General features: G+C 34.4%; 1 protein-coding gene across 3 annotated transcripts in view; it reads left to right on the forward strand.

Annotated features, from left to right (window-relative positions):
* TSGA10 (testis specific 10) overlaps positions 1-18,624 on the forward strand; it is a 117,157-nt gene that overhangs the window by 15,101 nt on the left and 83,432 nt on the right. For all 3 annotated transcript variants that reach the window (XM_058534476.1, XM_058534477.1, XM_058534478.1), the window contains exons 3-9: positions 2,425-2,640; positions 8,350-8,415; positions 9,451-9,618; positions 10,013-10,168; positions 12,604-12,774; positions 12,863-12,940; positions 14,222-14,373. In XM_058534476.1, coding sequence (XP_058390459.1) covers positions 2,425-2,640; positions 8,350-8,415; positions 9,451-9,618; positions 10,013-10,168; positions 12,604-12,774; positions 12,863-12,940; positions 14,222-14,373 — 1,007 coding nt within the window. The remainder of the gene's footprint in view (positions 1-2,424; positions 2,641-8,349; positions 8,416-9,450; positions 9,619-10,012; positions 10,169-12,603; positions 12,775-12,862; positions 12,941-14,221; positions 14,374-18,624) is intronic.

The raw sequence follows: 18,624 nt of genomic DNA on the forward strand, positions 1-18,624 counted from the left end.
GGTGCAGTGCAGGTTATCAAACATTTTTAGTGTGTTCTTGTTGCTCGGAAATGTGGCACTGTAGAAGCCATGAACAAAGGCAAAAGGACATATAGATAGATGAAGTTTATCTGTTTGGTTATCCCACATCCTAGAGTTAAAAAAAAATACAAGTAATGAAAATAGCTTAGATACTAAGAGTAAGGGAAAATAGAGAAACTCAGTGAAAGTATGGGATGAGAACAGCAAACAGACAGGGAAGCATTGCGCGGAGTTTCTGTGTTAGTTGCTAGAGGTGAGCTGCAGATTGGCTTTAAAATTCTGAGAGGTAAAGGCAAAAAGGAAATTTTAGATAAATAATTCATGGTCCACAGGGTAAGAACAAATCAAGTATCCAAAAGAAGTACATGTTTTCCTGAAATTGAGACCTGAGCAAAGTTTTCCCTGAGGCTTCTTATAAAGAGGGTTCTGTGACATAGTATATAATATTTTCAATAACTTCCCTAATACAGGTTTTAAAATGAGGTTAGTGAGATTGTTCCTACAGTGTGTCTGAAGCTTAGGTATATATTGGGGATGGTGGAAGGTTGGGCTGGACAGGTCACTAGGGCTGGGATCACAAATGGCGTTTTCTCATCTTATTCTCAGTGTGATGGAGCACGTAAGTTACAGGAGTTATCTCAAATTTGCATTTTCAAAGAATTTTTAACTGTATATGGGAGAAGGCCAGATGAGAAGAGAGGAGGAGGTATGGTTAAAATTCAAGCCAGTTGTGATAAAAGACTCAACTAAGGAAATAAGTGCATTTACAGTTTCCCTTTTTTGTTTTTTTTTTTTTTTTTGTGAGGAAGATCAGCCCTGAGCTAGCGTCCATGCTAATCCTCCTCTTTTTGCTGAGGAAGACCGGCTCTGAGCTAACATCTATTGCCAATCCTCCTCCTCCTTTTTTTTTTTTTTTTCCTCAAAGCCCCAGTAGGTAGTTCTATGTCATAGTTGCACATCCTTCTAGTTGCTGTATGTGGGACGTGGCCTCAGCATGGCTGGAGAAGCGGTGCGGTGGTGCGCGCCTGGGCTCCGAACCCGGGCCGCCAGTAGCAGAGCATGCGCACTTAACCGCTAAGCCAGGGGCCAGCCCTCCCTTTTTGTTTTTTTTAAAATTCTTCAAATTTTTTCTTGTTTCCTGGATTTGATAGTTCAAACTCTTTACCTCTAAATCTGAAATTTAGTGTGCCTTACAAATGCCAAAGGAAGAGTTGGATTAAAATAATGGCTTTTACTGTGCTGCTTGGCTTGTATTTTTTGAATATAGTAAATGTTGTAACATATTTAGTTAAATTCATAAAATTATAATTCATGATTTTTAGAATATTTCCTTATATAGTGACAAATTATAGATAAAGTTTATATTTTAAAGAAAACTTTGTGGATTTTGGTGGTTTGGAAAGAGCTATCTCTATAGTTATTTGAAAAGAGCAAGGTCAGGGCAAGAGTAATGTTAGAACTAAGAATGGCATTAGATGAGGGATTTAGTAATTTCAGATGCTCCTTAAGACCAAGACTATTTTTTCTTCTTTTTACATCTTCTACAGGATACCAACACAGTGCCTTGAATACTGTAGGTGCTCAATAAATGTTTGTTAAATACACAATGAGAGACAAATACTATGGAAAAGGACTTTTGTGCCACCATTTTATCTCATAGATATTTCTGTTATGGCACTTAACATGTTGTATTTGTATTTTCTCAAGTAAACAATAAATTCTCTGAGGGCAGGTATCTAACTTATCTTTGTATCTTTGGAATTTAACATAGTTCCTGACATATAATCATTGTTCAATGGGTCTAATATATTTTTTTTCCTTTAAAGGCATTTGGATACCTTCGTGATAGAAAAGGCCCTTTTCTTCATCCGTTGATGGTTTGATAGTGGGCTGGGAAGGAAAGCTGTGGTCCTCCACATTAGTCAGCAAATACTTGATTGATTTGGTATTTAGCTTAGTCAAGTAAGTTATTGATATGTTCAAAAGGACTTTTCTAAAGAGTTAACATTTTGATAACAATAATTAGAAGTTTAATCCGGAAGAGTGCTTAATTGATGATATTAATTATTAAAATTAAATAATTTTGAGACTGGTTTCTTTTTTACAGATATAAATATTTAGCCATTTTTTCTAATAGTTTGGTTAAAATCAATAATAATTAATTTTTTATTAAACTGTAAATTGTCTTGAAAGATATAGCTATATACTTTAAATTTTCATTGAATATATTTTTTCAGATAGGTAATACATGGTGCAAAATTCAAAAAATAAAAAAGATATATAGTTAAGTCTCCTTGCCAGGGAAGCAAACTTCCCTTCCTGATTCCAGTAACCTAGTTGTTCTCCTCAGAGGGAAGCTAAGGAACTGTTTTAATGTGGTTATTTTCTTTCTAATTGTAACAGATTGAAGATCTCAAACAGACAAATCATGGCTTGGAAGAATATGTTAGGAAACTCTTGGATAGTAAGGAGGTGGTAAGCAGTCAAGTAGACGATTTAACCAGCCACAATGAGCATCTTTGTAAAGAATTGATTAAAATTGACCAACTAGCAGAGCAACTGGAAAAAGAGAAAAATTTTGTGGTGGATACTGCCGACAAGGAACTTGAAGAAGCAAAGGTACTAGATTTACCACTGATCAGGATTTTAGTTCTACTTTAAACATCATGTGATTGTTAAATGCAGTGGAAAAAGTGATATTCTCATTTATATCATTTCAAAGTTTTTTAGATTTGATATTATATTTAAATGTCTATTCTAAGTATATTGTACCTCACATTTTATTTCTTCTAAAAATTTTTTCTCAAAAAATTTCCTGAGTAATACGTAGTCATGGTAAAAACTTCAAGCAACAGGAGTGTTATGTATATAGAACATTTCTCTCCCTCCCTAATCCTTCTCTCCTCTGCAGACATACCTGTGAAATTTGTCAATCTTGACTGACTTCTGAGTTTTGATTCTTTTTTTTGTGGTTCCTCTCCCCCTTTTCAAAATTTGAATAGACTATTTTTTAGAGCAGGTTTAGATTCACAGCAAAATTAAGCAGAAGGTACGGAGATTTCCCATATACCCCTGCCCAGACACATGCATAGCCTCCCCCATTATCAACATCCCCCACCAAAGTGGTACATTTGTTAAAATTAATGAACCTGCGTTGATACATCATTGTTACTCAGAGTCCATAGCTTATATTAGGGTTCACACTTGTGTTTTACATTCTATGGGTTTGGACAAATATATGATGACATGTATCCGTTATGGGATCATACTGCATATTTTCACTGCCCTAAAAGTCTCTGTGCTCTGACTAGTTTTGAATCTCGTTTATGAAGGCCTTCTCACCTCAAGAACTACAAGAATGTTTTCTACACTTTTGCTAGTTTAAAAAATTTTTAAGTTTTAACTCCTCTGGAATTTCTTTTTGTTCTAATATAAGGTAGGGTTGATTAGTCCTTTCTTTAGTCAGTGATTTGAAGTGGCATTTTAACAGATACTAAAGTCTCGTATACGCGTGGATATGTTTCTGGACCATTTGGTTTCATTGATTCATTTGCCATTTTCTGTGCCACTACCACGTTATTTTAATTACTGTAACCTCATGATATTTTGATAAACATTTTATTTCTTGATTGAGTTTTAGTACTCTGCCATGAAATTTAGAAACTAGGACTTTAAACACAATTATAAAATGAAGACAATTTCATTTCTCATTGCTGCCTAATGGCTTATTAGCAAGACACAGAGCGTATTTGAAGGCCAGGAAACAACCTGTTGAATTTTTAAATGCTAACGTGTGAATGTGCTTATTTGTCTTGATTTTATTAATCACCAAATTAGTAAGTTGTGTTTGTAAAGGTAGTTTTCCAAAGCTAATTGTTGTTACATGTTGTTTCTTAAAAATCTTTTAATGTACTTTTGGTAGCATATAATAAAGCATATTATATGCTACTCTTGGTACTATATGATAAAGCAATTAAATCAATGATCAGATTGAGAACATAGATGGTAGTGAAAGCATTATTACAGTAATTTGAAATATAAGAGCACAGTTAATGAACTCTAGGATCGTATGTGTTTGTATGCAGTAACCTCCCTTAGACTGCATAAAGGATAAGTGAGTCTAAATTAGTGAAAAGCCTGAATAATGGAATATTTGAATACCTAAAGTTTATTACTTTAATGTAAGGACACAGTCTTCTCTAACATTGTTGCCTGGAAGATGTCCTTAGGAGAATTATTTGAGGGAGCAGACATGAATGATAGGTTTTTAATTGTCACTTTTTTATCTTATAATGGTTGCTACCAAAGAATTTGAAGGACATTTAAAAGTAGCTTGAATATTTTAAATATTTCTCAATAAACTCTTTTGTTTGTGTTATTTCTTTCTTTAAGAATAGTTATCCTTCATTTATAGTTTAATGGTAAATTGCGTTGTCTTAATTATAAAAATTATCAAATTAACTTTTTTTATGTCTTCCTTGTTTTCTTCTTCAAATTAAAAATTAACTGCACCCCTTCCCAGACTGTGGGAAGCCTACTTGGCCAAATTCCTGTGAAGAGAGTACCCAGTTTAGAAGTCATCGATTTTAAACGGTTGTTAGAGTCTATGTTCGAGAGAGAGAGAGAGAGAGAGAGTATTCTGTCAGGGTGAATCTTCTGGTATCAGAAGGGAGAATTTCAGGAATGGAAAACATCTAAAATAAAAGTGCTAGGATTTACCTAAACTTAAAATATTAAATTCATAAATGGAAATTCTGCCTGGCTCAGAAAAGAGTGAAGTAGATATCCATATATAACGTGGAACTTGGGGTGTATTTGAGAGTTGGAAGCTATTCGGGGAAGAGGTTGGCAGCAGGGTCAGAGTAGAGATAGCACTGCTGATGCAGGGAAAACATTGGAAAGTTAATAAAGAGAGGACAGAATGGAACTAGGTCCTTTGGGTTGGTAGAATGCCCTGAAGTGAAATCACCAGCTTCTCTAAGTGACTGTTACAGGTAGAATGGGGATTAGAAAGAAGCATGATCAGTGTTGGGGATGTGAAAACCAATGCATGTTGTCATCGTCCTTAAGTCGTTGGGTGTGTGGTTTAGTTAATACAATTACTGGGGAGAGATTCCTTGCCTGATTTGTGGGATGAGGCTTGAGACAAGAGAATTTCTAATTTGAGAGCTGAGAAAGAATGTTTGAGTTCCTATACTGTTTGAGATTATACTCTAGATATGTGGAGGTAGAGTCTGAGGCTAAAGCTACTGTTAGTTTGTCTGCAATGGAGATAGTATTAAAATTATTTACTGGGAAGAATTTACTTTTAGTTAGTCATAGATTTTTTTTTTAAGATTTTATTTATTTATTTTTCCCCCCCTAAAGCCCCAGTAGATAGTTGTATGTCATAGCTGCACATCCTTCTAGTTGCTGTATGTGGGACGCGGACCCAGCATGGCTGGAGAAGCGGTGCATTGGTGCGCACCCAGGATCCGAACCCCGGGCCGCCAGCAGTGGAGCGCGCGCACTTAACCACTAAGCCACGGGGCTGGCCCGTAGTTAGTCATATTTTTAAAGTTACAGAGTAACTTCTTTCATCATTTTTGAGTATTTACTATTGTGTTATCTATTGCTATGTAACAAATTACTCCTAAACCGTAATGGCTTCAAATGAAACGTTGTATTTCAGAGTTTCTGTGAGTTGGGGAATTCAAGTGCAGCTTAGGTGAGTAGTTCTTGTTCCTGGTATTTTAGGAAATTGTAATCAAGATGATAGCTAGGCTGCCATCATGACTGGTACTAGAGACTTTCTTACTCAGGTGGCTGTTGGCTTTTGGCAAGAAGACTCAGTTCCTTGCCGGGTGGACCTCTCCTTAGGGTTGCTTGATATTTTGTTTACGGCATCTGGCTTCCCCCGTGAGCCAGCAATCCAAGAGAGACAGCAAGGAGGAATCGGCAATGCCTGTTATGACCCAGTCTCAAAAGTTACATACCATCCTTTCCACCATATCCTATTCGTTAGAAGTGAGTCACTGAGTATAGCCCACACTGAAGGGGAGGGAAATTAAGCTCCATCTTTTGAAGGAAGGAGTATCAGGATTTGTGGACATATTTCAAAACCACCACAACTATATGCCTTCTTTTATCTTCTAATCTTGAGTTATCATTCATGCCTTAAAACAGTTTCCCAGGTAATCAAACATACTTTTTTGGAGTATGAAAAAGCCAAATTGCAATTTTACCATGACTCGTTTCTTCATACAGTTATTTCTAATTAACATAGGGCCATTATTGAACTGGATCCCCAGTAGCCTTTGTCATCATTGTTACCTTTGTATGTGATTCAGTCAATCAAAAATATTTCAAAACCTACCATGTGGAAAACATAGTGTAAAGCCTATTTAAGTTTTCACCCCCCCACCCCCCCACTGAAGGAGTAAACACACACATTTACTCCTCCTCTCTCCCCTGCTTTATTTTTCTCTGTAGCACTTTCCTACTACTTTTCCCCTCCCTCGCTCTGCTGCAGCCACACTACCCTCCTTGCTAGTCCTTGGAATTCAGCAGACATTCCTTTGCCTTAGGACCTTTGCTATTGCTGTATCTTCTGCCTGGAATGTTCTTCTCCCAAATTTTTATATTGTTGACTCCCTCCATCTGTTAAGTCTTTGCTCAAAGGTCACTTTTCAATGAGGACTTCCCCATCACCCTATTTAAAATTCCAACCTATTCCTCTGTAAACACTCCCAATATCCTTAACTCTGCCCTTTTTCCCCTAATGTACTGTATAATTTATTTGTTAGTTTTATTTTTTGTTGTCTACCCCAGCTGGAATGTAAGGTCCTCAAAGGCTGGGACCTTTGTCTATTTTGTTCACTGTTTTATCTTAAGTGCCTAGAACAGATGTGAGTGCTCATTATATATTTTTTGAATGACACAATCACTATCTGACATATGTTTTATCTATTATCTTTTGTTTTTCTCTTTTCACCTAGAATGTAAGCTCCGTGAAGGCAGAGATTTTTGTCTATTTTATTCACTGCTATACCCAGCATATAACACAATGTTCAGGCACGTAGTAGGTCCTCATTAAACAATTGTCAAATAAATGAAAGCACTAGGTTAGCATCTTTTATTTGGGCCAGTTATAATTTTGTTTTTCAGAGTGGAATCAGCATTGTTTTTTTGCTTTATAAGAGTAATACATGTTTATTATAAAGATTTCAGTCCATATAGAAGAGTATAATGTGGAAAACAACATCTACCGTAATCACACCTTGCTATACCTAGACATAATCTGTCTTCCTCAGTTTACATATTGGTTATGTTCCATCTGTATCTAAGATATGTGTGTATAAATTTATATTTTACAAGAATGTGTCCTACTAGATAAAATTTTTGGCAGTGTGAGTTTTTATACTTAATTTAGTATGGACACCTTTATACATAATTCAATATAGATCCATTTCTTTTTAGTGTCTACATAGTAGTGTAAATTAAAGCATTGAAAATTGTCCAAAACTGCCTACATGCTTATCCAAACTGTACATAAGTTATGTTCCAAACCGTAACACCCCTTAACATTTCATAAACTAAAATATGACTGCCAGAAAAATCTTAGAAAAGAACTTTGGTCTAAAGAACAAATGAGGAGCAATAATTCCAGAAAATTCTTACTGAAAGTGTAGCAGATAAGATCAGGGTATATTTTAGTTTGGAATAATGAGGGGGAGATTTATGAATTGAGAAATAAATTCATTAAACTAATATGCCAACTTTTATCAAAGAGCTTTACAGCTTTGCATAAAAACATAGTCACTGTCCTCTAGGAACATATGATCTAGTCATATACTAAATATATGACTATAGATAGCTGTACGATAAGGCTGGGTATGTTCCATGTCATAAAATTGGTACAAAAAGTATTTTGTGGGTTGGATTGAACTAAACTATTAAAAGAGTTCAGAGGAGAAAGTAATCACTTCTAACTCAGGTAGTTTGGGAAAACTTCTTTTGTCCCAGTAATTCCTGTATTTCTTCCCTATTACTATCTTCAGAATTATAATTAGTTACCATTTTTTTCCCAGTTCGTGGAGAGTAATTTGGTAAAATATAATCAATATTTTACATAAAATATTGCATAATTTATAGGAACTTCTATATTTCATCCTTTTACCATCAAAGGTAGGTCAACAAAACGGGGCAGATTATCTTTTCTTTCATAAAATATTCACTGTCTGCATGTTTTTATTTGTAAGTGGCTTCTTTTTTTTGATGCTCTTTTTCCAGTTAAATCAGTCTAAACATTTTAAATCTAAATAACCATTTTTCTGGCTTGCTTTTTAGATTGAACTCATTTGCCAGCAAAATAATATAATAGTATTGGAAGATACAATAAAAAGACTTAGATCTGTAAGTACATTTTTCATAAATATATGTTAAAGAATCATTTTTATTGTTAGTAAGACTACAAAAATTGTATATATATTTTGGCTCTCATGACTTTTGTGAACAAGAAAAAATATTTATTTTCTAATGATGACTGTGAGTAATTTAATCCTCAAAATATAAGTTGCATTTGTCTATATGTTAACATTTGTTCCTCTTGGTAATAAATATTTTTAAGTCATAAATTTTGTTATTTAACTCGGAGTAATATGTTTCCTTTATCTAACAATGTGAAATGAAAACTATTCTGTTTAGACATTTAAAATATTTGAGGGGCCGGCCCCGTGGCTTAGCAGTTAAGTGCTCGCGCTCCGCTATTGGCGGCCTGGGTTTGGATCCTGGGCGCGCACCGACGCACCGCTTGTCCGGCCATGCTGAGGCCGCCTCCCACATACAGCAGCTAGAAGGATGTGCAACTATGACATACAACTATCTACTGGGACTTTAGGGGAAAAAAAAATAAAAAAATGTTTAAAATAATAAATAAAATATTTGAAATAGCCTGTCTGAAAGTATATCTGTAAAATAAATGTTGTAAAAGAAATGTTTCTAAATATATTAAAGTGGATGGGAATGCACTTGAAAGTGCATACAAATATGGAATATGCAGCATTAACTTAATTTATTCATTGAGTGGACAAAACTTAACATGTTATGAACAGATGCTTTAGCATAAAAGTTTTTCCAAGCAAATTAATTATATTTCTAGCACTTGTACTAAATCTATGGACATTTCTGGCCTCTCTGAAATTTCTTTACCATTTTTTCTTCAAAATTATTGAGTAAATTTAGGGTCTCTTTAAGTTAATGAAAATATAGTACATTCAGAAATGCTGGAAAAGAAAGGTATCTAACTGTTTTTTAAAAAGTATTGATGAATTATTTTTAAAATACCAAATTTACTATTTTTAAGGATCCTATTTGTTTTTGACTTTCATTTAGAAAATGATGGTATAGTTTAGCTTAAAATAATGGCCTAATTTTTTCCTCCTTGGCAAGATAATTTTAGAGACTGAAAAAGCACAAAATAAATCTCCTTCCAGACTTGACTCCTTTGTCAAGACTTTAGAAGCAGACAGAGATTACTACAAAAGTGAAGCTCAAAACTTGAGAAAGATGATCAGAAGTAGATCTAAAAGTCCAAGACGCCCGTCTCCAACTTCCCGGGTAGGTTTTGGAAACTTGTAAATATTTGGAATTGGTTGCTCAAACACTGACTTTTTATTCTTTGATTTACCTCATCTGGGAATAATTCATTTTGATTTGACATGATTTGCTACATCAAAGAGGTTGGGAGACAGAGGTCTCTTCGATAGCACAGTGGACCGTCAAAATTGGTTCTTTATCCCCGGCATTAGTAGTAATTTGGAGATAATCAGAAAAACGTGGAGCAATTTGGGATGAAACTATTTGAAAGAGGCAATTTTTTAACTCTTTTTTCATCATTTCCTTACATTGTGTAGTCATGCTTGCTTAAGTAGAGATGGTGTACTTAGTAGCGCCTTTCTGTTAGTACCACATGTCAAAGAAGAATTTCACATTTTTAATATAATAATTGTAGGGTACAAACTGTGATGTAGAACTTCTGAAGCAAACAAGAGACCGTGAAGAACTTAAATGCATGCTGGAAAAATATGAGCGTCATTTGGCAGAAATTCAGGGTAATGTCAAAGTTCTTACATCTGAGAGAGACAAGACCTTTCTTCTTTATGAACAGGTAAACATATATAAATAACAAAATATCTAAGTAATAACGTTCAATTCTAGCGGTATGTAATTCTTTAAGTTTTATAAGAATGCTTATATCTACCCATCAAATTAATCTAACATTTGGGAATTACATTTATTCTTAAGGTATTCTTAATGAAATGTAATGTATTTCCAATATAATAAGTCTATGTGTACACACACGTACGTATTATCTCCATATCCAAAAAAGATCATGAAATGCATAGAAATAGTCTGATTTTTGGAATAAGAAATTGGGAAAGTGTTAAATGATAGGGTGTAGTGAGTTCAAGATAAAAAGATTTGTTTTGGGGGTTAAAAAATACTAACACATCACTTTGATGTACTGTCAGTCACATTAGGAACTGCCTTATAATTTGCTTAGTTTTAGAGTATAAAATCAGTTTGTAGTTGATCTCTATTTTTAGCCTAAAATTATATAATCCTTATTAATCAAATAGCTTCTTTACTCAACAAATATTAAACCCCATACATCGTAAACATAATTTCTTTTAAAAATATCAAATTTTATTAAGAATTACAGCTACTGTGTTCAGGGTTCTGGGCTTGCTGCTCTAAGGGATACAAAAAACGATAAGACGCAGATCCTGTTTTCTATGTTTGCAGTCTAGTTGGAGAGGTAAAGTATTTTGGTTTGTATTTATTTTTTGTTACTTTAGCATAAGTAGTCTAGAAGGTATTGTAAGAAATAAAAGAAATGTGCATTTTTAGTTATGGTGGTCAAGGAAATGTTTGCTAGATGATGTGGAGTTTGAGTCTTGAAGGATGAATGGGGTTTCTGTTATCTTGAAAGGGTAAAAAGGAACATTCCAAACTAAAGGAATGGTGTGAGGCAAAGGATAAAGGCAGGAAAATCAGTAGATAAAATAGATCAGTTCATGACTAGAATAGAAGGTATGTGTCAGTGGAGAAAGGGGGAGCTAAGGCTTGAGAGACTAGATTGACTAGAGCAGGAGTCTATAGGCTTTTTCTGTAAAGCCCAAGATAATAAATATCTTGGGCTTTGCAGGCTGTGTGATCTCTGTCACAGCTATTCAACTCTGTTGTTGTAACGTGAAAACAGCTCTAGACAATGCACAAATAAATGAATTTGGTTGTGTTACAGTAAAACTTTATTTATGGACACTGAAATTTGAATTTCATATTATTTTTACCTATCATGAAATATTCTTCTTTTGATTTTTTTCAACCATTTAAAAATGTAAAAAACATTCTCAGCTTACATACCTAGAAAAACAGGAGGCAAGCTGGATTTGGCCTGTGAGCTATCTATAGTTGGCCCATTTCTGCACTAAATGGTAGAGGCTGTTCAGTGAGCCTTATAAGGGGTGTGTTTATACTTTGCTTTGTAAGCAGTAGGCAACTCTGTGCATGGTTGAAGACAAGGGAGAAAGAGCTAGTGGAGAGGGCGCTGTTCAAGATGAGAGGAAATAATTAATTGAGTCGTGGATATTTTAGAAGACACTTCAAGAGCTGAGGTGCAGGATTCTGGTGAAGTCTTAGCTATGAAAATTGGGAAGTAATATATCTTTCTCTGAGACTTGGAGACCAGCTGAATAGATAGCGATCAAAATCAAGAGGAAGGAAGATAAGGGACTTACACAGCAAAGTAGGATGTGAAATCATCTGCACGTATAGAATAGTTTTGGGACCAGAGGATGGTTAAACAAGTGTGTAGAGAGTATATCGGGTTGTCGGTAAGGATTAGCGGGCTTTTCTGTCAGGGTATAAAAGTAGCCAGGACATGGAAATGACATATACATATATAGAAAGACTGGAACACTATGACAATATTTATTAAACCAGTATTCTGCCTGCAGTGTGCTGAATTCAAATTTATATCTCAAAATGGATGGAGTATACTGTATATATTTCTTAGTAAAACATTTTCTCTTGCAATGACTGCCTCCAAATTAATTTTTTTTTGGTGAGGAAGATCAGCCCTGAGCTAACATCTGCCAATCCTCCTCTTTTTTGCTGAGGAAGATTGGCCCTGGGCTAACATCCCTGCCCATCTTCCTCTACTTTGTATGGGACGCCGCCACAGCATGGCTCAAGAAGCGGTGTGTCGGTGTGTGCCCGGGATCTGAACCTGCGAACCCTGGGCCACCGAAGTGGAGCACACACACTTAACCGCTGCACCACCAGGCCGGCCCCCAAATTAATTTTTTTTAAAATTTTTGTCATGATATTGTAAACCAAACTTCTATTTGTATACATTCATTTACATTTTGTGTGTATCATTTGCATTTATTTGTATAAACTTATTAAAGAGTATACCATTACCCTGCTGCATGCATATTAATATAGGTTTGCATTTTAACTGGCTGAATATAAGATAGTTATGTTTATGTCTGTCTAAAGCTTGTAAAATAGGAGTCTATCTATGTGTTTAAATAATAGGCACAGGAAGAAATTGCCAGACTTCGAAGAGAAATGATGAAAAGCTGTAAGTCTCCTAAATCAACAACAGCACATGCCATCCTCCGGCGGGTGGAGACTGAAAGAGATGTAGCCTTCACTGATTTACGAAGAATGACCACAGAACGAGATAGTCTGAGGGAAAGGCTAAAGGTTTGAAAGAATTTTTTCTATATGAACATATGTAAAACACAAATGCAGTGACATTGAAAGCACTGTTTTGTTTTTGTTTTTTAAACAGATTGCCCAAGAGACAGCATTTAATGAGAAGGCTCATTTGGAACAAAGGATAGAGGAACTGGAGTGTACAGTTCATAACGTAAAGAAAAATCACTTTTGCACTTTTGGCTATAAACTGCCAATGGCTTCTCCCTTTCCCCTTTTCCTGTGTTTACAGGAGAAGTTCTTTTGTTTTTCTAAGATAGTGTTTGTAACCCTAAAATATTTAAGGTGATATGTATCATGTAAATTATCACTTCTTCATTGTTTGTTTCCTTCTAAAAAATGTGAGTAAAGTCATTTTTGTGTTAGGTTGCAAAGTGTGTTCTTTTTAAAAAGTTATTAGGGATGCATTCTCAAGGCCTTGAGCAACTTTCACATCTCCCTATTTCATTAAAGATAACATTGCCAGATACAGAGAAAATGGCTTATACTACCTGAAGAGTAAATACGGTAGAGAAAATTATGGAGAAATAAAAATTAATGAGAAAAATATATTTAAACTGAATTTAAATGTGAAGCATCACCTTTTTATTAATCAAGGATTTGAGATGCTATGAATAGACGGCCAGCCCTGTGGCTTAGCGGTTAAGTGCACACACTCCGCCACTGGCGGCCCGGGTTCGGATCCCGGGCGCACACTGACGCACCGCTTGTCCGGCCATGCTGAGGCAGCGTCCCACATACAGCATCTAGAAGGGTGTGCAACTATGACATACAACTATTTACTGGGGCTTTGGGGAGAAAAAGGGAAAAAAAAAAGGAGGAGGATTAGCAATAGATGTTAGCTTAGGGCCGGTCTTCCTCAGCAAAAAGAGGAGGATTGGCGTAGATGTTAATTAGCTCAGGGCTGATCTTCCTCACAAAAAAAAAAGAGATGCTATGAATATATATTTGAAATGTTATGATTATATAAATAGCATTAAGGGAATTGGACTTTCTATTACCAAATTTGATTGAATATATTTATATATTCATCTGTATTATCTTGTTATAATGAGTAAAAAAAAGCAGTAGATAGGAGAAAAGCAATTTTTTTCATAATCTCACTTTATATGTGTGATTTGTTAATGTTGTGCAACAAATAAGAAATCATTTTACAAATAGGATTTGTATGCTATAGTCAAGTTGAACCAACTTGAAAATGTAGGTTGATAGACTGTGATAGGCTTTATAGAAAAGCCATGCAGTGGCTTCTTCTTGTTCCGACTCCACAGCACCTTGTCCATACAACCTCCCACAGCGTTCAAGTCTAATCTAATCATCTCACTGTGTAAATCTTATCATATACCACAGTTTATACAAAGAAAAGATGTCTTTTTAGGAATATTACTAAGACTTTTTTAGTGATGGCAGTAACCTTGTCATTCTGCTTGTATAGCTTGATGATGAACGTATGGAGCAAATGTCAAATATGACTTTGATGAAGGAAACCATAACCACTGTGGAAAAAGAAATGAAATCACTAGCAAGAAAGGCAATGGATACTGAAAGTGAACTTGGCAGACAAAAAGCAGAGAATAATTCTTTGAGGTAAACTAAATTACCTTTAAACAACTAATAGTTTACTATAACTAATAGCTCTGCTTTTTGTAGTGTATTTTATAATGATAATTATTTGTTGAGTTGAATTTTAGAGAGGATTATTCTGAAGCAGTTGTAGAAACCTCAGCATACATTAAATGATTTCCCCAAGATCAATCACATGCTGGTAATGCTACACTTAACTAAGGATCAAACTTCTAGTAGTCTTAATCTTACATTTGCAGAAAGCCTCAATGTTTAACTGAACTAGCTTTTACAAAGCCCTTCTGGGTACGGAGCATATTTGACTTTGGTATTTGATTGTTGAATTTACCTTTATAACTTAAATTATGTTCTGGGATCTGAACAGTGTAAGAATGCACAAGACACAAGTTTGACAGTAGCTTAGAAAAAAGGTGGTGTAGAATATAATAAGAAGTCATAGCAGAGAAATAGAAACATGTAATGGAACTTCTGTTAATTGAATGCCGAGTATGTGCTTAGCCCTTCCTACATACTGATATGGTAGCAGAAAAAATTCCAAATATATCAACCTACTGGCAGTAAGTGTAGGGAAACAAGTTCTGAAGACTCCCATGTTAGTGATTTTACCTTTAGTATTTGTTGATGTGAAAAATAGAGGTTCTACAGATTCATTAAGGTTGAATTTCAGTGCGTCTGTGAACTTTTGAAAAATAGTAGTTCATATGAGTGTGAAATATATTATTAAGTCTACAGATAATACTTGGTTCACATGAGTTCCCAGAGTCCCTTCTTTGATCTTTCATACACCAGAATCACTTGTCAGGACAGGTAATCAGTCAGATTCTTTCCCTTCATTTATTTTTTTAATTTCCTGTTTCAAAGGATATTGTAAGCTCAAGTAAAATAAAAATAATAAAATAACAACAAAGAAACTTTGGAAAATAGAGAAAAATGTAAAGAAAATTTAAGTCACCCATGATTTCATAACCCAGGGAAAACCATTGCTGTAGATCTGTTTCTAACCAGAAGTATTTCTATCTCTGTGTCTATAAGCTTTCTTTGTAATTGACATCACCTTATATTAAGTTATACATTTGACCAGTTTCACTTAACTGTATACCATAAGCATTTTCCTATGTCATTACAAGTTCTTTAAAGCTTTTTAGTAGTTATTAAAATATCCTAACAGATGTATAGTAATTCGGAGGATTTTTTGTGTACATTTGTTTTCTTTTAACAGTATTATTAAAGTATAATTGACATACATATAGTAAACTGCACATATTTAAAGTATTTAATTGGTAGCTTTTGACATATGTATGTACCTATAAAACCATCACCACAATCAAGATAGTGGCCCTATCCATCAATCCCAAAAGTTTCCTCATGCCCCTCTGTAACCTCTCCCCTGCCTTGCCAAACCCCAGGCAACTGATTTGCTTTCTGTTAAAGATTTGTTTGGATTTTCTAAAATGTTACATAAATGAAATCCTACAGTGTATATTCTTTTGTCAGCCTCTTTTCACTCAGCATCATTATTTTGAGATTTATCCATGTTGTCACATATAATCAATAGTTTATTCCTTTCTATTGCTGAGTAGTATTCCATCATATGAATATATGGCTAGACATTTCAGTTGTTTCCAGTTTGGGGCTATAACAAACAAAACTGTTATGAACATTCTTATTTGAGTCTTTGTATGAGCACATGCTTTTATTTCTCTTGAATAAATACCTAAGAGTAGAATGACTGAGTCATATAATGGATATATTTTTAACTTTTGAAGAAACCATTAAACTATTTTGCAAAGTGGTTATACTATTTTATTTTACATTTGCACCAGCAGTATATGAGTGTTCCAGTTGTTACATATCCTCACCAACACTTGGTATGCAATATCTTTTAATTTTAGCCATTCTAATAGGTATGTATTATGGTTTTAATTTGCCTTCCCTATTGACTAACTGATTTCAAGCATCTGTTCATATGCTTATGTGCCCTACATATATCTTCTTAGTGTCTGTTCAAATCTTTTTCACACTTATTATTGAGTTGTTTATATTAGGTCATAAAAGTCCTTTCTGTATTCTAGATATAAATCCTTTGTCAGGTATAAGTTTTGCAAATATTTTCTCCCAGTCTGTGATTTGCCCTTTTATTTTCTTAACATTGTCTTTTAAAGAGAAAATGTTTTTGATTTTGATTAAGTGAAATTTATTGATTTTTTAAAAAATTTATATCCAGCTTTTTGTGTTCTTTTAAAGAAATCCTTGTCAAGCCTAAAGTCACTGAGATTTTTCTCACGTTTTCTTCTAGCAGTTTTATAGTTTTAGTTTCTATATTTAAATCTATGATCCATTTCAAGTTAATTTTTCTATATAGTACAATTTTTGTATATAGATCAAAGTTCACTTTTTTTGCATATGGATATCCAATTGTTCCAGCACCATTTGTTGAAAAACTATCCTTTCTACACTGAATTGTTTTGGACCTTTGTAGAAAGTCAGTTGTCCATATGAGTGTAGGTCTATTTCTTGATTATCTATTTTGTTCAGTGAATCTATTTATGTATCTTGATGCCAGTACAATACTCCTCAATACTCTTGTTTTTTTTGAGTCTTCAGATTAGGTAGTGTCAGTCCTCCGACTTTATTCTTTCTCAAAGTTGCTTTGAGATTTTAGACTAAACTTTGTATTTTAGAACAGGTTTAGATTTATAGAAAATGTACGCAGATAGTACAGTTTCTATATATCTCAGACCTAATTTCCTGTGTTATTAACATCTTACATTAGTGTGGTACATTTGTTCCCATTAATCAGTATTGATACATAATTTTTAGCTAAAGTCCATACTTGATTCAGATTTCCTTAGCTTGTCCTTAATGTCCTTTTTCTGTTCCAGGATCCCATCCAGGACACCACATTACATTTAGTTGTCATGTCTCCTTAGGCTTCTCTTGGCTATGACAGTCTCAGACTTTCCTTGTTTTTGATGACCTTGACAGTTTTGAGGAATACTGATCAGGTATTTTGTAGAATGTCTCTCAATTGGGATTTGTCTGATATTATTCTCATGACTAGACTGGGTAATATGTTTCTGAGAGAAAGATCACGGAGGTAAAGTGCCATTTTAGGGTACATATGTATCCAGGGTCTCGTGGATACATATTATCAATATGATTTATTGGTGTTGATTTTGACTTTGATCACCTGGCATAGGTAATATTTGCCTTTTCCATAATGTCATTTAATTGAAATCATATGGTATATAGCCTTTTAAGCCTGGCTTCTTTCACTTAGCAATGTGCATTTAATGTTCATCCATGTCTTTTTGTTCCTTGATAGCTCATTTTTTCTTATCATTGAATAATGTTCTATCATATGGATATATCGCAGTGTGTTTATCCATGCACCTATTGAAGGACATCTTGGTTGCTTCCAGTTTTTGGCAATTATGAATAAAGCTGCTATAAACTTTCATGTGCTGGTTTTTGTGTGGACATAAGTTTTCAGATCAGTTCAGTAAATACCTAGGAGGACAATTGCTGAATCATGGAGTAAAACTATATTTAGCCTTATAAGAAAGTGTCAAACTCTCTTCCAAAATGACTAGATCATTTTGCATTTCCATCACAATCAGTGAAAGTTTCTGTTGCTCCACATCCTTGTCAGCGTTTGGTATTGTCAGATTTTTGTATTTTAGCCATTATAATAGGTGTGTAGTGGTATTTCATTGTTTCAATTTGCAATTCTCTAATGACAGATGATCTGGAGCATCTTTTCATATTGTGATTTGCCATCCGTATATCTTCTTTGGTGAGGTGTCTGTTTAGATCTGTTGCTCATTTTTCAGTTGTTCACTTATTGTTAAGTTTTAAGAATTCTTTGTATATTTTGGATACGTGTTCCTATCAGATGTGTGTTTTGCAGGTGTATTCTCCCAGTCTGTGTCTTCTCTTTTCGTTCTTTTAACAGTGTCTTTTCCAGAGCAGAAATTTTAAATTTTGATAAAGGTCAGCTTACCAAAGTTTTCTTTCAGGGATTGTGTTTTTCGTGTTGTATTTGAAAGCTCATCACCAAACCCAAGGGCACATATTTTTCTCCTATGTTTTATTCTAGAAGTTGTATAGTTTTGCATTTTATGCTTAAGGTCAGTCATCTATGTTGAGTTAATTTTTGTGAAAGATGTAAAGTCTGTATCTAGGTTCACTTCATTTGCATATGGACATCCTAAAATTGTTCTAACATCACGTGTTGAAAGATGGCCCTTTCTC

The sequence above is a fragment of the Diceros bicornis genome, chromosome 40 (assembly GCF_020826845.1).
Source record: "Diceros bicornis minor isolate mBicDic1 chromosome 40, mDicBic1.mat.cur, whole genome shotgun sequence".
Taxonomy (NCBI): Eukaryota; Metazoa; Chordata; class Mammalia; order Perissodactyla; family Rhinocerotidae; genus Diceros; species Diceros bicornis.